Source organism: Phascolarctos cinereus, unplaced genomic scaffold (assembly GCF_003287225.1).
Source record: "Phascolarctos cinereus isolate Bilbo 61053 unplaced genomic scaffold, phaCin_HiC Scaffold_3;HRSCAF=262, whole genome shotgun sequence".
NCBI classification, from domain to species: Eukaryota; Metazoa; Chordata; class Mammalia; order Diprotodontia; family Phascolarctidae; genus Phascolarctos; species Phascolarctos cinereus.
This window is the reverse complement of record NW_027555736.1, coordinates 56,796,067-56,815,436: the sequence shown is the minus strand read 5'-3', so window position 1 is coordinate 56,815,436 and position 19,370 is coordinate 56,796,067. Positions and strand designations below refer to the sequence as shown.

Here is a 19,370-nt window from a genome sequence, read left to right as displayed (position 1 = left end):
TTTCTAGGGTTCCAATGGGAGAACAAGAGAGCTATAGAGGGATAAAGTATTTATTAAGTGCTTACTGCATGCCAGATGCTGTGGTGAGTGATGGGGATACACATACCCACAAACTACTCTCAATCAGCTTGTGTTCTAATGGGAAATGGCAACATGTTAAGGGAAGCTGGGAAGGGAGCATTGCAGGAGGGTACCCCAGTGTAGGACAAATGCCAGAGAGAAAGTGTGAAAGCAGGCCAGGAGGGCAATGAAGTGAGCATGGTGGGGGCTTCTTATGAAATGGCGGCCTGGGCTAGGGACTCACCAATCAGAAGAGCAGACCCCAAAGTCTGAATCTCCAAGGAGCTTACAAACCTACCAGGTACCTGTTTACATTCAAGGGTAGAGATTAGATCAGTGATTTCATTGATCTAGGGACCTCTTCAATGAGGAAATTCAATCTACAAAGGCAGGGTTAGAACCGGAATCCTTCTCTGAAACCTTATGGTGTGAGAAGTTTAGTGACTTTCCCAGGGAAACAGGGCTGGTAATGTGTCAGACAGATCAGAGAGGTGGTGCAGGGAAGATAGTTCGGGGTCTGGAATCAAGAAGACTCATCTTCATGAGTACAAATCTGGCCTCAGACTCTTACTAGCTGTATGACTCGGGCCAAGTCACTTAACCGTGTTTGCCGCAGTTTCCTCATCTGTAAAATGAGCCAGAGAAGGAAATGGCAAACCACTCCAGGATCTTTGCCAAAAGCACCCAAAGAGTTGTACATGATTGAAAATGATTGAACAACAACAAAAATGTGTCAGAAATCAGGTCTTCCTGGCTTCACGTTCAATTCTCTATCTGCTATGCCATGCAAACTGTCATACCTATAAAATAATTTATTAACCAACATAGTAAATTACATATGTATGATACTATTATATATAATGCCATTGTATATTGGCATTACATATCCTTGAATTATGTTTAGTCACTTTTCAATTGTGTCCAACTCTTCATTTGAGGTTTTCTTGGCAAAGAAATTAGAGTGGTTTGCCATTTCCTTCTCTGGCTCATTTTACAGATGAGGAAACTGAGGGAAACAGGGTTAAATGCCTTGTCCAGGCTCACATAGCTAGTAAGTGTCTGAGACCAGATTTGAATTCAGGAAGATGTCTTCTTGATTCCAGGTCTGACACTCTATCTACTGTGCCACCTAGGTGCCTACCATTAGAGAATAGGGCAGTGAATAATGTACCAATTCTGTAACCTAGACAGAAATTGCAAACAGAGTTACCAAAGGGTGAGATCTTTGTGGGCTGCTACCATCCAGACCAACCTTTAAGGAAGAAGTAAATGTCTACATAATTTTGAGCTGGAGGAGCCTTAGAGATCATCTAGTTCAATGGCCTCCTTTTACAAATAAGGAAACTGAGGCCTAGCAAAGTGAATTAACTTTCCCAAAGTCATATTATAGCATGAATGCAGGTTCTCTGCCTCCAAATCTGGTCCTCTTTTCACTACACCACACTGCAGTTTGAAATAAGCCTTGAAGGATGGGCAAAATGAGGATAAGCAGGGAAAGGAAGTATTTCAGGAAAGTGTTAATAGCAGGAGCAAAAGTATAGAATGAGAGTGGGAATGGGGTATGGGAGATTTTGAAGGGACTGGTTTGACTGGAGCATATGTTATGCATTGGGATGGATTAGGAAATGGGGAGCTATTCAAGGTTCTGGAGCAGAATGATAGAAGCGGTGTTTTAGGAAGCTTAGCCTGGCAAGGTAGGTCAGATAGAAGAAAGACTAGAGGCAGAAAGAACTACAGAGAGGCACCTGTGGTAATCTGGGTATTAGGGTCACACTATGATTCTCCTTTTCCTAGTCTTACAAACCAAAGGCAGAATGATAGAGTAGAAAGGACACTCTCATGGGACCAGGAAACGGACAAATATTTATGTAGCATCTATTGTGTTCGTCACCATGCCATTACAGATACCATCTCATTTGATCCTCATAACAACCCTGTAAAGTGGGTACTATTATCCCATTTTACAGTTAAGGAAACTGAGACAAATAACACTTAAGTGACTTGCCCAGGGTAAAAGCTAGTGTCCAAGGCTAGATTTGAACTCAGGTCTTCTCGACTCTAGGTCTGGTGCTCTGTCTACTGTGCCATCAGATGCCTCTGGTGGGATGAGCATAAGGAGATGTGGAGTCTAGGCCCAAGCCACACCTGACTCGCTAGGTGACTTAGGGATCTCTTAGATTCTTTCCAGTTGTCATGCTGTGGTTCCACCATGGTCCTTCAAAGACTGGACTCACCTGCCATTAGTACTGCCCAGAGAGAAAGAAACTCTTATCTACAGTGTTGCAGTTTCTCAAAAGATTCTGGGTTGCTGGTCAAAGTATTCAGTAGCTGCTGCTGTTATTACCTCCATTTAAAACTGCAGAAAAGTGAGTGACTTCATAGGCCACTGCTTGGGAAGTGGGGGGAATAACAGTCCCCTTCTCTACTGCAAGGGGAAGGTTGGACTAAAAGATGTAACAAGGAACAAAGTGCCGTGACCTATTTAGAAGACACTATGAAAACAGAAATACTAGGGAAATCCAAGTTTGATCAGCATATTACATAATATGGACCTGGCTTTAATTTATTATAACAATATGAATCCTATGAGCCAACTATATGGATTCACTGACTCACAAAATACTAGAGAAGGAGGGTTTTTAGAGCCCAGCCAGCACAGAATTTACATGGAACCCTGCTTTCCCACAAAATGTGGTCTCATAGAGTCCTACATTTAGAGGTGGAATGGACCTCAGAGATCTAGCCCAATTCCAAACTCCTTTTATTCCTGAGGAGAGAAACTGAGGCTCAGAGAAATTAAATGATTTCCCCAAGATCACATAAGTATTAAGTATCAGGGGCAGTAAAACTCAGGTACTGTGATCTGTGATCCTATACTCTCTCCACTGAAACATGCTGATATTCCATTTTTTGAGAACATTAATACATTTTTTTCCTCCAGAAAATTAAATTTTGTATCCCAAATACTGGGTGTCCCAAAAGTCTTTGTGCAGTTATAAGCTTATTAAAGCTTCAGCTGAGCTATAAAGCTTAAAATGAAACTTTTGGAACATCCTGTATATTACCTATGGCCATTTTAGGTATAAAATAAGATTGAGTTTTTCTCAGTCTTGCTCCAAAATTCTGGGACCTATCCCCAGGCTTTACCCTGTGCTTATGCTATACTGACAAGTCTCCTGGGATTGGTTAGTGTATATGCGCTCCTTCAATGTATCTTGCTTTATTTATTTTATAGGACCTTAGATTTAGAGTTGAAAAATCTAAATCAAAGAATCCAACCCTCTCCTTTTGTAGACGAGGACACCAAGATTTAGCCTAGGCTGAATTATCACAGCCAGGACAACTAGGCTTTCTGAGTTCCCATCCAGGGCTTTTCCTGTGATACTCTAATCTGGTAGTTGGATCACTGCTATAAATGAATGAAAACATTTATTAAGCACCTATTATGTGCCAAATACTGTGCCAGGTGCCAGGAATACAACTGCAAAAGTGATTGCATTCTAGGAGCTTGAGTTCTAGAAGGGCAGCAGTTCTCAATCTTTCTAGTCCCAGGACCCCTTTATGCTCTTCAAAATTGTTGAGGACCCCTCCCTGACAAAGAGCTTCTGTTTATGTGGGCAATATCTATCATACTTATATTAGAAATTTAAGTGTCTTAAGTTATGAAAATAATTTTGACCTTGTGGACTCCCAGATGTCCCTAGACCATACTTTGACAACTAATATAGTGGAGGGAGATAGCATATACAAAGGAATGGAGGCCAGAGAGGGATCATTTGGTTGGGGAATACACAACAACAATAGTATTATTAATAATAAAAGTAGCCACTTCCTGTATCACCAGAGACAACATGGTATAGTGGAAAGATCATGCATGGGATTTGTAGTTAGAGATCTTGGGTTCAAATATTAGATCTGCTCCTTAATATCTGTGTGATTTGGCCAAGTTGGTTAACCTCTCTGAGTCTGATGCCCCTGGGCTATCTAGAATGCATTGGATTTCAAGCCAGAAGAAAACTTAGAAATCATCCAGTCCAATGCCCTCATTTTATTAATGAAGAAATTGACACTTGTAGTGGAGAAGAGACTTTCCCAAGATATTAAGTGGTGGATATAGGATCTAAACTCAAGATCTGTGACTAAAAATTCAGTGTTTTTTCCATTATGCGATGTTGCCTCTGGGGCAGCTGGGTGGCACAGTAGATAGGGCACTGGGCTTGGAATCAGGAAGACTCATCTTTATGAGTACAAATTTGTCTTCACCCACTTAACTAGCTGTGTGACCCTGGGCAAGTCACTTAACCCTGCTTGCCTTAGTTCCTCATTTGTAAAATGAGCTGGAGAAAGAAATGGCAAATCACTCCAGCATCTTTGCCAAAAAACCCCAAAGGGGATCATGAAGAGTCAGATACAGCTTATCTTAAATGACTTTAAAAAAATAACAAAACATTGCCTCTGGTAATATAGTAGATATCTACTAATACTGCTACTACTCTTATTATCATGATTATTATTTATGCTATTACCATCATTATTCATGCTGATAATATTTTTCTCTTGGTGTGAAGCAATATTTTAGAGTTTAAAACAGCAGAGAAAAATCCTTTTTGGAAAATGTTCTGAAAGCTTTGTGGCTGTGCCTGAGAAGGCCACCAGAGGGAGACCTTTTACCTAGAGAGTCATTTCCCCTCTCTAATGTTTCCCAAACAAAACCACTCTGATTTATGTCAATAGAAGGGTCCAGGACAGAACAAAGCAAAATTCAGTGTTCATTACCATGTTGGTGAATACTGGCTTTTAAGGCAACAGCCTTTCCCAGTTGGCCTCAGACTTGGGTTTAGTTGCTCGGACATATATATATATATGTATATATATATATATATATATATATATATGTATATACATATATATATGTATATACATATATATATGTATATATATATATGTATATACATATATATATATGTATATACATATATATATGTATATATATGTATATACATATATATATATAATTATAAACCACTTGGTGTTTATAGAAATTAGATAAGTTGGGGAAACTTGAAGTGGATGGTTTACTTTGCTAGAAACTTCAGACATGGTTGGCATGCATAAAGCAAATAAACTAGAGATCCCTCTGAAAAGCTTTTAGATTGGAAACAAATACCTAGTCTGTACAGCTCTCTAAATGGAGGCTTAAAATTATTCTTCAGTTTCAGTGAGGCTAGTGGACTTCAGTTGATATTTTAACTTCTGTGTACAGCAGGTGCCTTTGTTCAGGCACCAGGCACACCCTAATACGATGGGAATCTAGTATTATTTACAGAAGCTTTCCTACACTGGTATTTCTCTGCTGCTTGTAGAGGTGATGCAGGTTTCTCAAAGGTTATGCCAAAGGAATGAGAGGACAGATGAATTGCCCAAAGTCTCACAGGTAGTGGGGATCTGAATCGAGATCTTCCTATCTCTAAAGCTAGCTCTTTATCCATTATTACCATGCTGCCTGTGGGTGTAAGCCCAGGTCCTATGACTCTTTAACTACTGTTTTTTCCACTGTGCCATGCACAGCTATCTCTAAGAACCAGGAGATGCTTGGAAGGAAAGAAAGGAATTGGCATACATCTCTCCAATGTCCATTGAACCGAGGGACCAATTCTGGTAAATCCTGCCATGCTGGAAAGGGCTTGAGACTGTGTTTGTTATCTGAGGACCAGTCTAATGAAATTTACCAGAAGCTAGCCACAAGGGAATGATTTCTTTGGCCATAACAACTCATGATGCCTCCTATAAAATCATTAGTATGGAAAGGGATTTCCCCCCATCCGCAGGTGAGGTAGCCAATCTTTTGTATTAATTCAAGAAGTTATAAACTAGGGGACATTTCAGTGACCTACAGATGACTTTCCCTCCCTGAGAGTGTGGCTCCAGACCTGGGATGGTAAATGATTGGGTAATAGATTTAACCAATCATCAATCAATAAAAAATATTTATTAAGTTACTACTATGTGCAAGATCTTATCCCAGGCACTGACAATAGATAGACAAAAGTGAAATAGTCCTTGCCCTCAAGGAGCTTATATTCTAGTGAGAGACCACAAGGATCTACACACTTATATGCATATATTTATAGACATATACATAATAAGCATAAAGACAAATACATACAAAGTGGCTAAGTACAGAGTAGTTAGAGAAGGAGGGCACTGGCAGTGGGGAAGGGGAACCAGGGAAGACTTCCTATAAAAAATAACACTTGATCTACATCCTTGAAGAGAGGTATTCTTGAGGAGGGGTGAGGAGGGAATGCATTTCAGGCATGAAGAATAGTAAGTGCAAAGACAGAGAGATGAGAGAATAGAGTGCCCTATTTGAGTGAACAGTTTGGCTGGATAGAAGAGCTGGGGTGGGAGTGGGGGATAATGTTCAGTGAGGCTAGAAAGATAGGTTGGGGCCAGATTGTGTAGGGCTTTAAAAGCTGAACAAAGGAGTTTATATTTGATTCTAGAGGCAATACGAAGCAACTGGAGTTTATTGAGCAGGGAGTGAAATGGTCATATCTTCACTTAAAGAAAATCATCTTGGTAGTAGGATGTAGGGTAGACTGAAGTGGGAAAGATTCTTAGAGTAGAGAGACCAGTTAGGAGGCTATTAGGAAAGAGATAATGAAGGTAGTAGCTGGCTGAGTAGAGAGAAGGGATGAGAGATTTTGTGGAGGTTAGAAGAGGCAAGGTTTCTTAACTGATTGGATATGTGGAGAGACAGAGCTGCAGAAAATGCCAAGGTTATGAAACTTGGAGATCAGAAGAATGATGGATGAAATAGGATGATGAAATAGAAAAGTTTGGAAGAAGGTTGAGTTTGGGGGAGGGGAAATGAATTTTTGTGGAAATGATTGAGATGTCTCTGGGATATCCAATTCAGAATATCCAAATGGCAATTGGTGATATGGGACTGGAGCTCAGGAGAGAAACTGGGACTGGCTATGTAGGTATGGGAGTCATTAGCCTAGAACTGAGAATTAAAACTATGGGGCCTGATGAGGTCGATGAGAGAGAAAATAGAAGCAGAGGGCCTAGGACAGAGCCTTGAGGAATACTCATACTTAGTGGATATTCCCACCAAGAGAGAAGAGAAGTTTTGGAAAGCGTTCATGAAGAATGACATAGGGAACCAATAACCAGGGAAGAATAAAAGGATTGCCTTGCTGCAGTGAGAGACCATTTGAAGCTGGATAAGATGGATGGATAATATGCCCAGTCAGCACAATTGTGTGACTTCTTCCACCTCCATTCAGCAGCAAAGGATGCAGATGGGCTTAGTTTTGGCATGGGATGAGTGGTAATGGGGCAAAGGGGCAAGGGATTTGAGAATGGAGGAAGTTGGACAGGATAGTATGTAGAATTGGCTAACTATAGGGTCAAGATTAATGAAGGAGGGAAGAAAATCAGAGCAGAGTTGGTAATGGCCAGAGAAAGTACTGAGAGAGGAGGGACTGATGGTTCTAATGAGGGTGAAGAACTGGTTTATGAGAGGTGAAGCATAGGGAGAGATAGGATGATAAGAAGTTTTTGTCAGAGGGGCATTGAAGTTTCTAATTAATTAGGAAAGTTGAACACTCGTGGATAGTGACAAGATCTAATGTATGACCATCCCTATGTGTGGCTGAAGTAGAATGAAGGTCATGGGATTTAAGGATGCCAAGGAATTAGGAAGAGCTTCATCAACATGGATATTGACATACCCTGGTTTAAGGACAGGAATTGAGGAGGATGAGATAAGTGTTAGGTGTTGAGTTATTTGAGAAAGAATGGAAAGCCACACAAGGCCTGGTATATATCAATCACTATAATTTGGATTGGGTGGAAAATTTTGACATTGTGAACTTGAGGAGGTAGGGCTAGTGGATGGAAGGAGAGTGAGAGAAAGCAGTCCACAACAAAGGGGAGTTTGTTCATTATAGAATGGGCATTCCAGAGAGCAGAGTGCAACAAGTGGGCATGGGTGGTTTAGGGTTGAGGAGGATTAGTATGAGAGAAGAAAAGGTGGAGATACAGGACAATTTTCTCCTATGTGGCCAGTGATTGATTAATACAGGGATAAGGAGGAAAACAGGTAATGGGAAGTTGTTAGTCATAGGGTAGTGTGGGTGGTAGATGAAAAATAGCCTCCAAGGGATGTTGTTGCTGGGCAAAGGCCAGGGGTGTATGGCTCCAGTCACTTTCTCCTCCTCATGCTAGGAGATGGGGGGAGGCAGAGAGGCTGAGGATTCTGGTCAATCCCCACCCGTTATTGTTACTTCTTTACTAGAGTAGCAGTGCAGGAACAATGTACATGTGGGGCTGGTACAATGTCTACCCCTCCAGCCCAAAGCTTCAGTCATGGAGTACCCTGGCTGTTCCTTGCTACTGTCCCTGAGGCTTTAGGCAAAGGGAAGAATGGAAATCTGAGGCCTCTGAAGCCATATAATCCAATTCCCATCTGGGACATGAATTATCTCCACAACATTATAAATAATCTTCCAATTTCTGCTGGAAGATCCCTAGTGATGGGGAGCTCACGTTTATTGATAAGCCCCCATACTTGTCTTTCAGGAATTCTCCAGACTTGGCAGCCCAATGACATTCATAGTGGTGGATGGTGTAAGAGTATTCAGTTTGACAAACACCTATTTGCCTAGCGTATGTTCTGACCCAGGTACTGGGGGTTAAAACAGTAGAGCAAATTAGTCCCTGACCTCAAGGAACTTATAGTCTACCACAGGTCAGACAAAACACACACACACATACACACACACACACACACACACACACACACACACACACACACAAGTAGCTACAAGGTAATTTCAAGAGGGAGCAGTTCTCAAGTTCTATTCTTATCTTTCCAGAAGAGACTATTTGTGAGTGATGGAGATTATTGAGGGTACGTGTCCACATCAAAAACTGTGAAATGTCTCCTATGCAGTAGTAAGCCCACAGAAGTCAGGAGCCTGTTCATGTGACTGGCTAGGCATGGTGATGAGCGAAGAAGCTTGTGGGGAGTTAAGAATAATAACAGTGGATCAATTAGCCAGCCAACCACATGCTAGGTGCAGGGGCTACTAAGAGAAAAAATGGGAGTTTTTTTGCTCTTCTCATGACAGTCTTGTGAGGGAAGTGCTACAGGTATTATTGCACCCATTTTACAGGTGAGGAAACTGAAGCCCAGAAAGGCCAAGTGACTTGTCCATAATCACATGACTTACAAGTGTCAAAGGCAGGATTTGATCTTCCTGAGTCCAGGTCCAGCATTCTGTCCACTTTAATATGTTGCCCGATGTCACACTGTCAGTGTCAGAAGCAGAATTTGAACCTTCGTCTCTTCTGACCTAAACCCAGCCTTATTTCCACTACACCATGGGAAGGGAGCAGAGGGTGATAATGGAAGGAACTATGCCACCTTAAATCCTGGATGATGATCGCCTTTTGCCCAATATGTACATTAAGTCAGTCAGGGCATTGGTGAGATCCTTGGGAATCATGGCAGCTTTAAAATGGTATGCCAATACCCAATGAGACACTTGGCAACTAATCTGAATTAGGGATATGGATGACATCAGTGAGCTTGTTTAAAAGCTCAGAGCAACTAAGATAGAGGTGATGAGGAGATCCGGGGAAGGAGGGTGATCGGGGCTCTCTCAACCCTCCACAGAAGGGGAGATAGGCAATTCTCCATCTGTATATATTTGGGGCTAACCCTGAGGCTGTGACCTCTAATCCCTGTGATTTTTCCCCCCTCCATTGGTTTGACCATTGGGAAATGTGGCAGTATCTTTTGGGGTTACCATGTATCAGTATGGAGAAGTTCTTCTCTTTCACTACTGTTTAAGTCTTGTGTGTATTTTTTTAAAAATAAAGTTTTTAAAATCTTGGAATTGAGTTAAGAAATGTCCTTAGTGCTAATTCTTGAGTCCTGAAGCATAACAGCTAAGGTTGTTTTCAAAGAACAGCCTTGGAGAAGCATACTAAATAAATTAGCTTGCTTGCTGCGAGGTTTTCTTCCTCACATACATGCAGCACTTCGTTTCAGCCTCCAGCCATAAGCCAGGGCTGTGTAGTACATGGATCCTTCTTATGGGAGAGATATGGTGGATACCTAGAGAACACAAGACTAGGGGGTGAGGAGGAAAGGCAAATTGTCTCCTTCAAATGTCTGAAGTAGTATCCTACGGAAGTAGGATAAGATTTGTTCCACTTGGCCATAGAATGCAGAGATAGGAGCAATGGATGGAATCTGGAGAGAGACGGGATTTCTACACCATGTGGCCAAAAACAATCCCCCCAAACTTCCCAGCAGTTAGAACTATCCTAGTTGAAGGGGCTGCACTAAGACTTCTCCGAGGTGAAATCCTCTAGAACAGGCTCCCCATTTGTTACACACGTTTGTAGAAGTGATTCTTATTCAGATAGAAACTCTGAAGTCCCTTCCAATGAAGAAATTTTGTGTTGCAGAGATATTCTGAGAGTGAGTCCTGTCCATGGCACGTCGATTTAGAGATGCCACCTGCATGAGGTAAGAGCCATTGAGAGTGAGTTTTTCCAAGCAGCTCTCCTCTCTGAAGAAAGGTGTCTTTGCTTCTCTTATGCTGCTTTGCCCATGGGACAAATTTCTCCTAAACTGTTGCTTCTATAACCCTATGGGCTCCATTTAATTCTGTTCCTTTCCCTATACCCTATCTTGTCCTTCAGTGGTGGTTCTTGCCACTTTTCAAATGGGAGAATTAGTCTTGGCTGTGAATTAAACTAAGAAAAACATTTAAAATATGCATTAATTTCAGTGAAATTTTTAAAAAAGACCTAAGCAGGACAATTCATTGCTCTTATTCACTATTTTTGTGGTCCAGTTTTCAGTTGTGTCTGAATCTTCATGACCCCATTTAGAGTTTTCTTGGCAAAGACACTGGAGTGGTTTGCCATTTCCTTCTCCAGCTCTTTTTACAGACAAAGAAACTGAGGCCAACAACAGAGTTGACTTGCCATGGTCACACAGATGTGTCTAAGGTCAGATTTGAACTCAGGTTTTCCTGATTCTAGGCCCAGTACTCTATCCACTGTACCACCTAGCTGCCCACCCTTACCCACTATCCCTCTTCTTATTTTTCATTTTCTTGTGGTGTGATGCTTAACCATACAGAGGAAGAAGCAGATGTTAAAAGAAAACGCAACCCCTTAGACTATACTGTTAGGAAAACCAACCTGGACCCTAATTCAGTAAGCAGGTTTCTACCCTGAAAAGATGAAAGGAACCCGATCAGTCTAATTAGGCTTAAATTAATGAGCTGGAAACTTTTGGGAAACCACTCTGGGCAATTAGGGGGGAGAAATTCGCTTTCTCTTAATTAGCTCTGTAAGATCTTGTGGCTGGGAATATAAGGAAAAGCTGGGTCTGCGAGTGGACAAGGTCCCAAAGGGACATGGGAGAGAGGAAGTGCTTAGTTGAAGCAAGATTGATTAGGGATTGATTATAATTATGCCACCCCAGGATTGTCCCTTTTTATCATAAATTGGTGTGCAGATGAGACACCAAATTGTCTTAGAAAGTTAAGCATAGAGGGAACCTGCAGGGCCAATCCCATCCCACCCTCCTCTCCTATATGCAGACTAGTTGTTGTTCAGTTGTGTCCAACTCTTTGTGACCCCATTTGGAGTCTTCCTGACAAAAATACCGAAGTGGTTTGCCACTTCCTTCTCCAGCTCATTTTACTGATGAGGAACTGAGGCAAGCGTGGTTAAGTGATTTGCTCAAGGTCACATAGCTAATAAACATCTAAGGCCAGATTTGAACTCAGGAAGATGAGCCTTTATGACTCTAAGCCTAACACTCTGTCCACTGGGCCACCTAGCTGCCCCTACTTTCCCCAAACTACATCCTGAGAGATAAAGGAAAAGAAATTAGATGACCAGACATATTTTTGAAATAGGGGTGTCCCTGTTCATTGGGAGAATTCCATACAGTCCTGGCTACAGCTCTGCTCATGGAGTCTGGGGAAGTGATGAGGCTTAGGGCCATGGGGCAGACTAGTGTGAATCAGCTCAAGCACTCCCCATTAAAAGAATTCTATAAATTAATCCAGTAACATGCTGGCTTTGGATAGAGGAAACCTGAGGCTTTTGGGGGGTGAGAGTGGAAGTAGGCGGGAAGTAAGAATGTTTGTGGTATTTCAAAAAGACCTGGCCATTTACATTTTTCAGTAGGTCCGGTCATAGGACCATAGGTTTAGAGGTAGAACACCCTCATTTTACAATGGAAGAAACCGAGGCACAGAAAGGTCAAATAGCTTACTTGTCCAAGATCACAGAGATAGTAAATGGCAGACAAAACATTCAAACCAAAGCCAATGGTTTCCAAATCCAATGGTCTTTCCTCTGTGCCACTCTGGTCTCCCTTGGCTATGTGGCAGGATCACCAGGGCCATACAATTCTCCTCCTCCCTTACCCTCAAGCCTGGGTCCCGTAGTAAATAACTTCTCTTGTAATCGGGGGAAGTTCCTAGGGGGAGTCTATGGAAGCCAGTCCCTTACTGGAGAGGCATCCCTCTTCCCTTTCTCTAATCATCTAATAAAAAGAAAGAACGGCAGAGGAAACCACTTGATTTTACCTCTGGTTTTCCTCACTCAGTCGGTCCCTTCAACCTCCACGCTAGGTTCAGTTCCTCGGAACCCAGTCCTACCTTGGCTCGTGGTATCAAAATGCAGCTAATGTGTCTGTCCAGGGAATGCTTGCTCTGGGGTGGCGGTGGTGGGGCAGGCATCTCTAGTTCAGTTGCCTGAACTGTATGACTGTACGGGGGTGGGGGTCCTTCCTGAGGTTTTCTTTACCTTCTGAGCTTGAGGATCCTATAAAACTTCACCCATGCCTCACAGTTTGTTTCTTCTCTTCTCCCTCTCCCTGCCTTGTCCCAGGGTACTTGGCTCAGGTGGTCCCGGGGCCGCAGGGGGGTGGGGGCGCAGCACCTTGGAGAGAGGTTTATAGTAGCCCCGGGGCCCAGCGTGAGACTGGTGTCGCGTCTGTCTGGCTTGATTGGGTCCTCAAGGGACCACCAAGTGAGGATGGAAACAGGCCGGGTCCCCCCTCCCCGGCCCGGGGCCGTGGAACCAGCGCCTTTCTCCTCCTCCCCTCTGCTTGCTTCCCCTCCTCCCCTCAGTCGGGCACAGCTCGCGCCCGCTCCAGTAGCTGCTGCTCCTGCTGCTGCTGCTGCTGGAGGCGGCGGCGGAGGGGAGGCGGAGGAGGAGGAAGAAGAGGAGGAGGAGGAGGAGAGCGGGCCGACTAGGTGCCAGGCGTGAGCCCAGGAGGCACTGGCTGCGGCTGCGGCGGAGTTGGAGGAGAAAGCCCAAGCAGAGAAAGAGGAGTCGTGGCGGCGGCGACCCCAGGGGACCCCCGGGAGAATGGCCTAGGAGGCAGCCGTGGCGGCAGCGTCGCAGAAGGGCGAGAAGCGGAGCATGTACTGAACCCGCCGCGGAGGCTGCTGCCTGTCGGGCGAGAGACCAGAAGAGAGGCGAAAGGCGAGAGGCGAGGGGCGAGAAGAAGAGCCCCAGAGAGGGGGTGGAGGAGGCGGCAGCAGCGGCGGCGGGGGAGGCGGGGGCTGGGCCCTGGGGGAGGGCGGTGAGGGAGGAGGAGGGAGGGGAAAGAGGAGAAGGAGGGGGGGAGCTGATTTATATTATTAACAAGTTCGAGACTAATAATAATAACAACAGCTCATTAGCTGCGAGAGTCAGGGAGGCAGGAGGCGAGGGGGCGAGTCAGCTGGGCAGCCGGAGTGCAGGGGCAGCCGGGGCCCGGAGGGCGGGCGCGCAGCAGCGCAGAGGCCGGCCCGGGGCTGTGAGACCCTCTAGCTCAGCCTCCGAGCAGGAACACGGGCGGCGGCGGGTCTGCGGCCGCCCTCCCTGGACCAGGGGCGCACGGGGGCCCCCACCCAACGGTGCGCACGAGCTAGCCAGGGGCCGGGGGCCTGACCCGGCGCGCTCCATCCCCCTTCGGGCAGCCGGACAGGAGGGGGAGGCCCCCTCGGCTCCCGAGCCGCAGCCCTAGCCGCTCCCAGGCGGCACCCGGCCGCCCAGCCGCTGCCCGCTTGCTGCCTCCCGCCTGCTGCTTGTCCCCCCTCCCTCCCTCCAACGCCCCTCCCTCGCCCCCCCCCCCGCGCCCGGCCGCAGCAGCAGCAGCAGCAGCAATAGCAATATGGCTGTTGATGGGTGTTTGGGGTGGCGCTGGCGGCGGGAGGAGCTCCCCGGAGCCCCTGCGCCTCCTGCCCATTGCTAGTTATGGCAAATGGTGGCGGCGGCGGCGGCGGCGGCGGCGGCGGCGGAGGCGGCAGCAGTCTTAGAATGAGTAGCAATATCCACGCGAACCATCTCAGCCTAGACGCGTCCTCCTCCTCTTCTTCTTCTTCTTCCTCCTCCTCCTCGTCCTCTTCCTCGGTCCACGAGCCCAAGATGGATGCGCTTATCATCCCGGTGACCATGGAGGTGCCGTGCGACAGCCGCGGCCAGCGCATGTGGTGGGCTTTCCTGGCCTCCTCCATGGTGACTTTTTTCGGGGGCCTTTTCATCATCTTGCTCTGGCGGACGCTCAAGTACCTGTGGACCGTCTGCTGCCACTGCGGGGGCAAGAGCAAGGTAACGCGCCCCCCGGTCCCCTAACCCACCGGCTCCGGAGAGAGCCCTTCGTCCGAATCGCCCTGCCCCTGCCCACTCTCCCCTGCCCAGGTCTTCTCCCCTTCCCTCCTTCTTCATCTGCTTTTCCCTCTCCAACACCTGCTTCCTTTTAGCTCTCGCTTCCCTCGTCTTCTCTCTTCTTCTGCCTCGTCTCGTCCTTTGCTCTTCTTTTTCACCCCTTTGCCTTATGCCCTCTTCTTTAGCTTTTCCTCAGTTCTTTTCCATTCCCCTTTTGCTTTTTCTCCTCTTTTCCTTCCTCCCTTCTCCTCTTCCATCCCTCTTTCTCCCCCTTTCCATCTTCTATTCCTTCCTCCGCTCTTCTATTATACCCCATCTGCCCCCTTCTAGTTGGGGGTTCCTGGGTTTTTTTGCGGGGTAGAATTTAAAGCATGGCTATGTTACTGCTTCTGTTATCTTTGCCTTCGGCGTGCGCTCTCCAGGACTCAGAAATCCCCTCCATCCCCCAGTGCGGCGGGTTTGGGCTGCTTGTGGGAAGAGGGCTGCTCTCCCGGTGCACTTGTTTATTGTAGGGTCACTCGCGGCAGCCGCGGGTAGTACCCTCTCTCCTGGGGCTTTCCCCTGGCAGGCTTGGGGGAGAGCGCTCCTTGATTCGCCACGGTTGGGTAGAGAGAGTCGCATGCTCGCGGAACCCGCGAAAGGAAGGGAAGAAACATGTTTGACGGGCTGTGCTTGTTAATGCAGGGTCATTCAGTAACAGAGGAGGAAAGCCATAAGAGTAGTCTTTGGGAATTGCTTGGAAAAATGAGATCTGAACGGTCTGGCAGAAAGCTAAAATCCACTATCGGGGCGGGAGAGGTCGAGGCTTGAAGGAAGAGCATGACCCTAGACAGCTGGGTCCGAGAGTATGAAGCTTGGCGGCTGGGGGCGGGGGGGGTAAGATACCACACCACTTACTGTGATTGTTTACCGGTGTCTCTGTTGTCGCAAGGAAAAGACGAAGACAAGGGGGAGAACCTCACCAGTTACTGGGGCTTACGGTGTCTTGCGGGGTGGGGAGGAAGGGAAGGTGAGGGAAGGCAGTGCAATGTCAGATCCTCAGTCTAATTAGTCACCTGTTTCCACTCTCTACCCTCCCTCCCCATCCCGAGGACACTCTATTAATGATCTTCAGCTAGCTAATTCTTCTGCCTCCCTTTACTCCAGGAGAGGGTCCCTAACCTTTGCTGCCCCATCGTTGCCTGGGGTCAAGAACTTGGGAGCCTGGGAAGGTTAGAGTTGGTTGTGAGAGTCCGCCAAGGCCGGCAGCAGCGGTCAGCATGAAGAGCTTTCCTCTTGGCGTTTTTTAGGATGACACCTGCAATAATGTAGGATTGTTATTCCTAGCACAGGGACACCCGCGGATACGCAGACACACACACACACACACACACACACACACACACACACACACACACGCACACCTTGTGATGTATGGTTGCTAGGCTGCCTGCTTGCCTGGCCTGTCTCCATGCTGCGTTCCTTGGCCTCTTCCCCCCACCCCCCGAATGACACCCACTGGTACTGGAGGGATGGTGACAGGTTTTGAAAGGAAACTGCTAGAGAAAAAGAAAATTGAACAAAAAAAGGTGACTGGGTGGGATGAGGAAGATCCAGACGGCTGTTTGAGTATTCCCCTTTTTGGGAGGAAGGAAAAGAGCAAGTCTTAAATCAGAAATCCAAGGATATTGGGGCGGGGGTGTAAGGAGACCTTAAAAAACATCACAAAGACACAGGTCCATGCCCCCAGTCTCCACAGTTCCTTTAGCAAAGTTAATCCAAGAAGCTTGTAAACTTCATAGAAAGCAACAACTTGTGGCAGCTGGAACTGTTTCTGAATAGGGAATCTTGGGGTTTTCTACAGTGAGCTGGAAGAAAAGGTGTTGAAACACACACATTTCTCTCTCTCTCTCTCTCTCTTCTCTCTCTCTCTCTCTCTCTCTCTCTCTCTCTCTCCTCTCTTCTCTCTCTCCTCTCTCTCTCTCTCTCACTCTCTCACTCTCTCTCTCTTTCTCTCCTCCCTCCTTCTCTCCTTTCTCTCTATCCCTCTCCCCCTATCTCTCTGTTTCTGTCTCTCTTGTCTCTATCTCTCTCTCACATTAATTATACATTGTATAGGGTGGAGATGCTCAGCTGTGTTTAGCGGCAATGCATTTTTGTTTTGGAAAATACTGGTGTATTGGAAATAAGAGGGAAAAAAAATCAAGACCATCATTTCTGTCTGACTCTCCTCTGTCAACTTCCCTTTGGCTGAAGGTGCTGATGAAATCATTCTAGAGTTAGCCTGTCATTTTTACAGGTTTCTTCTTTGCAGAAAGGGTTAAAACTGAAGAGAAATTCTGGCCCTTGGATGGTATAAGGGGCACTTTAGGAATGGAAAGTCTTGAATGTGGGCCTGAAGTCAACACTTACATTTCCGACCTTTGAATTTGAAAAACTGTTGCGGCAGCCCCTCCCCCCATTAGGTGCTTATTCATAGAGCCCACTTATTCTTACATCCTTCACCTCCCTAAAGAATCATCAGCTCTGTCAGTCTCTCATCCTTCAGGGAGATTCAGAGATTGCCCTTTAAGGGTGAGGAAAAAAATATCTCAGAAAATGATGATGATGATAACTGATATTTAAAGATTTCCCAAAGTACTTTATTTTCATTATCTAATTTGATACCTATAACAACCCTGTGGGGCAGATGTTGTTATTATACACAATTTTACCAATTAAGAAACTGAGGCTGAGAGACCTTAAGTGACTTGCCCAAGGTCACACAGCTAGTAAGTAAAACCAGGTATTCTTGGCTACAGGTCCAGCACTCTATCCCCTATGCTCACTGCATATGTGCTCCTGTGTAGAATGAGTGATTTGGTAAATGACATCTCTTAATAGAGCCTAAGACACTTTGGTCATTTTCAATCATCTTTTAAATTAATGAAATAGGTTTTGGATTTTTTTGTTACTACTGTTGCTGGTTTTAAAGACATGGTTTCTACATTCTATGAGTTGAAAGACACTAAAGTAATTCTTGTAAATTAGGTAATGGATAGAAATTTCAAAGGAAGACTTGCTTCCCAAAATGGGACCAGGCAGGCAGTCTCTATCAGGTGTTCTAAGAATGCATCAGGTGTTTCTTTGCTGGATATTGAGAATTACCATGTACAAGAGCCCTTAATAGTTGGCTACATTTAATAGCTTACTTAACATAACCACTTTTCTATTTTGGGAGTTTCTACACAGAATGGTATTGGTAAGAAGGACAATTACAAAGCTGGCTCGGTAGACAAGGGGCCAACTTCAGATAATGGTTACAGGTTACCCTTGCTTCTGTTGGACACCCTTACAAAGTCTGCCTAGAACCTCTTTAGTACCGCCCTGTAATTTGCTAAATTGAACTTTTGAATCCAGCCAATTTCAGGCCCCCTGGCAGTCTATGGCAACAAAATAAGTTTTAAAAGTGTTTCCTTGTCTTTTATAGCACTTTTGCTTTCTTTTACTGTGCATATATTTTTTGTTCTTCGACCTTTTCACTGTCCAGATACTGGGTAGTTACAGCTCATTCTTCTTAGGAAATGCACTTGGTTAAAAATGAGCTCAAAATAGTAGCTTTAGGTTTGAAAATAAACCTCAGCATTATCCTTCCCCCCAAGGCTTCCTGAGTCCTTGATATCAGAACTTCTTAAACTTTTTCCACTTGTGATCTTTCAGTTCTTCTTAAACTTTGGGTCTCCACGGCATATGGGCTGGGTCCCTTTCTTTTTTAGCACTAAGCTTTTCAGAAGACATCTGGTTCTGATGCTATTGCCCTCCATGCATTCTGCAGCCAAGCCAAATTAGATGACTCTTTGCTGCCTTGCTCTTTTCTGCCATTGTCTTTTTTTTTGCTACTCCTTACATATAGGATGTTTTCTTTCCTTCCCTTTTTTTTCCTGCTGAATTCCTTAAAGCCTAATACAAATGCCACCTCATTCTTCTGGTGCTAATGATCTTCCCCCGGGGAACCCACATTGCATTTTGGTTTGCAGCTCTCTGATGCATTGACCCTCTAATGTTGCCTATGACAGCTATCAGTGTTTATATCTCACTGTTCTGCTACTATACTGGGAGTTGGGGGAAGAAAACAGGGTCTGTGTCTTATTTAAACTGTGTACCTCTCCCAACCTCTGGTACAATAGATGTTTAATAAATGGTTGGTGACCGAGTAGATAAGTGAACTGTTCTTTCTGCACATTCAAAGAGCTCTTTCTAAAAGTGACTCTTCAAGGGATAAGGTGCAAATTATGGCAATGTGTAATCAAGTTATTTTTTTCTGACTGTCTTAGATGGGCAATTCTAATTATTGTTTCCTGTCTATATACAATACTGTTGTTTCTCACCAAATGGCACCTCAAATAATGCTATTGAATAATTGAATCCTAAATAACAAATGCAGAAAATGAGCTTTAACTTTCTGAAGATTAAAAAAAAGGTTTCATCTGGTTCTTAAGGAAGTAAAATACCCGGCTAAGAAACATATTTTCTTTCTAAGGATTTGGAGCGAATCTTTCAGATTGAAGCTATACTGTGTACCCTATTATTTGGTGATGTGTTATTATGTTTTTTTTGGAGGGAGTTATAATTTGTAGCCAGAG

At 45.0% G+C, this 19,370-nt stretch overlaps 1 protein-coding gene across 8 annotated transcripts in view; it reads left to right on the top strand.

The window, feature by feature from the left end:
- Window positions 1-14,274: 14,274 nt before the first annotated feature.
- Window positions 14,275-19,370, top strand: part of KCNMA1 (potassium calcium-activated channel subfamily M alpha 1) — a 909,315-nt gene continuing 904,219 nt past the window's right edge. For all 8 annotated transcript variants that reach the window (XR_002328114.2, XM_078150867.1, XM_078150865.1 and 5 more), the window contains exon 1: window positions 14,275-14,712. Coding sequence is in view for 7 of the 8 variants with exons in the window: in XM_078150867.1 (XP_078006993.1) it covers window positions 14,359-14,712 (354 nt within the window). In the remaining variant the exon portion in view is untranslated. The remainder of the gene's footprint in view (window positions 14,713-19,370) is intronic.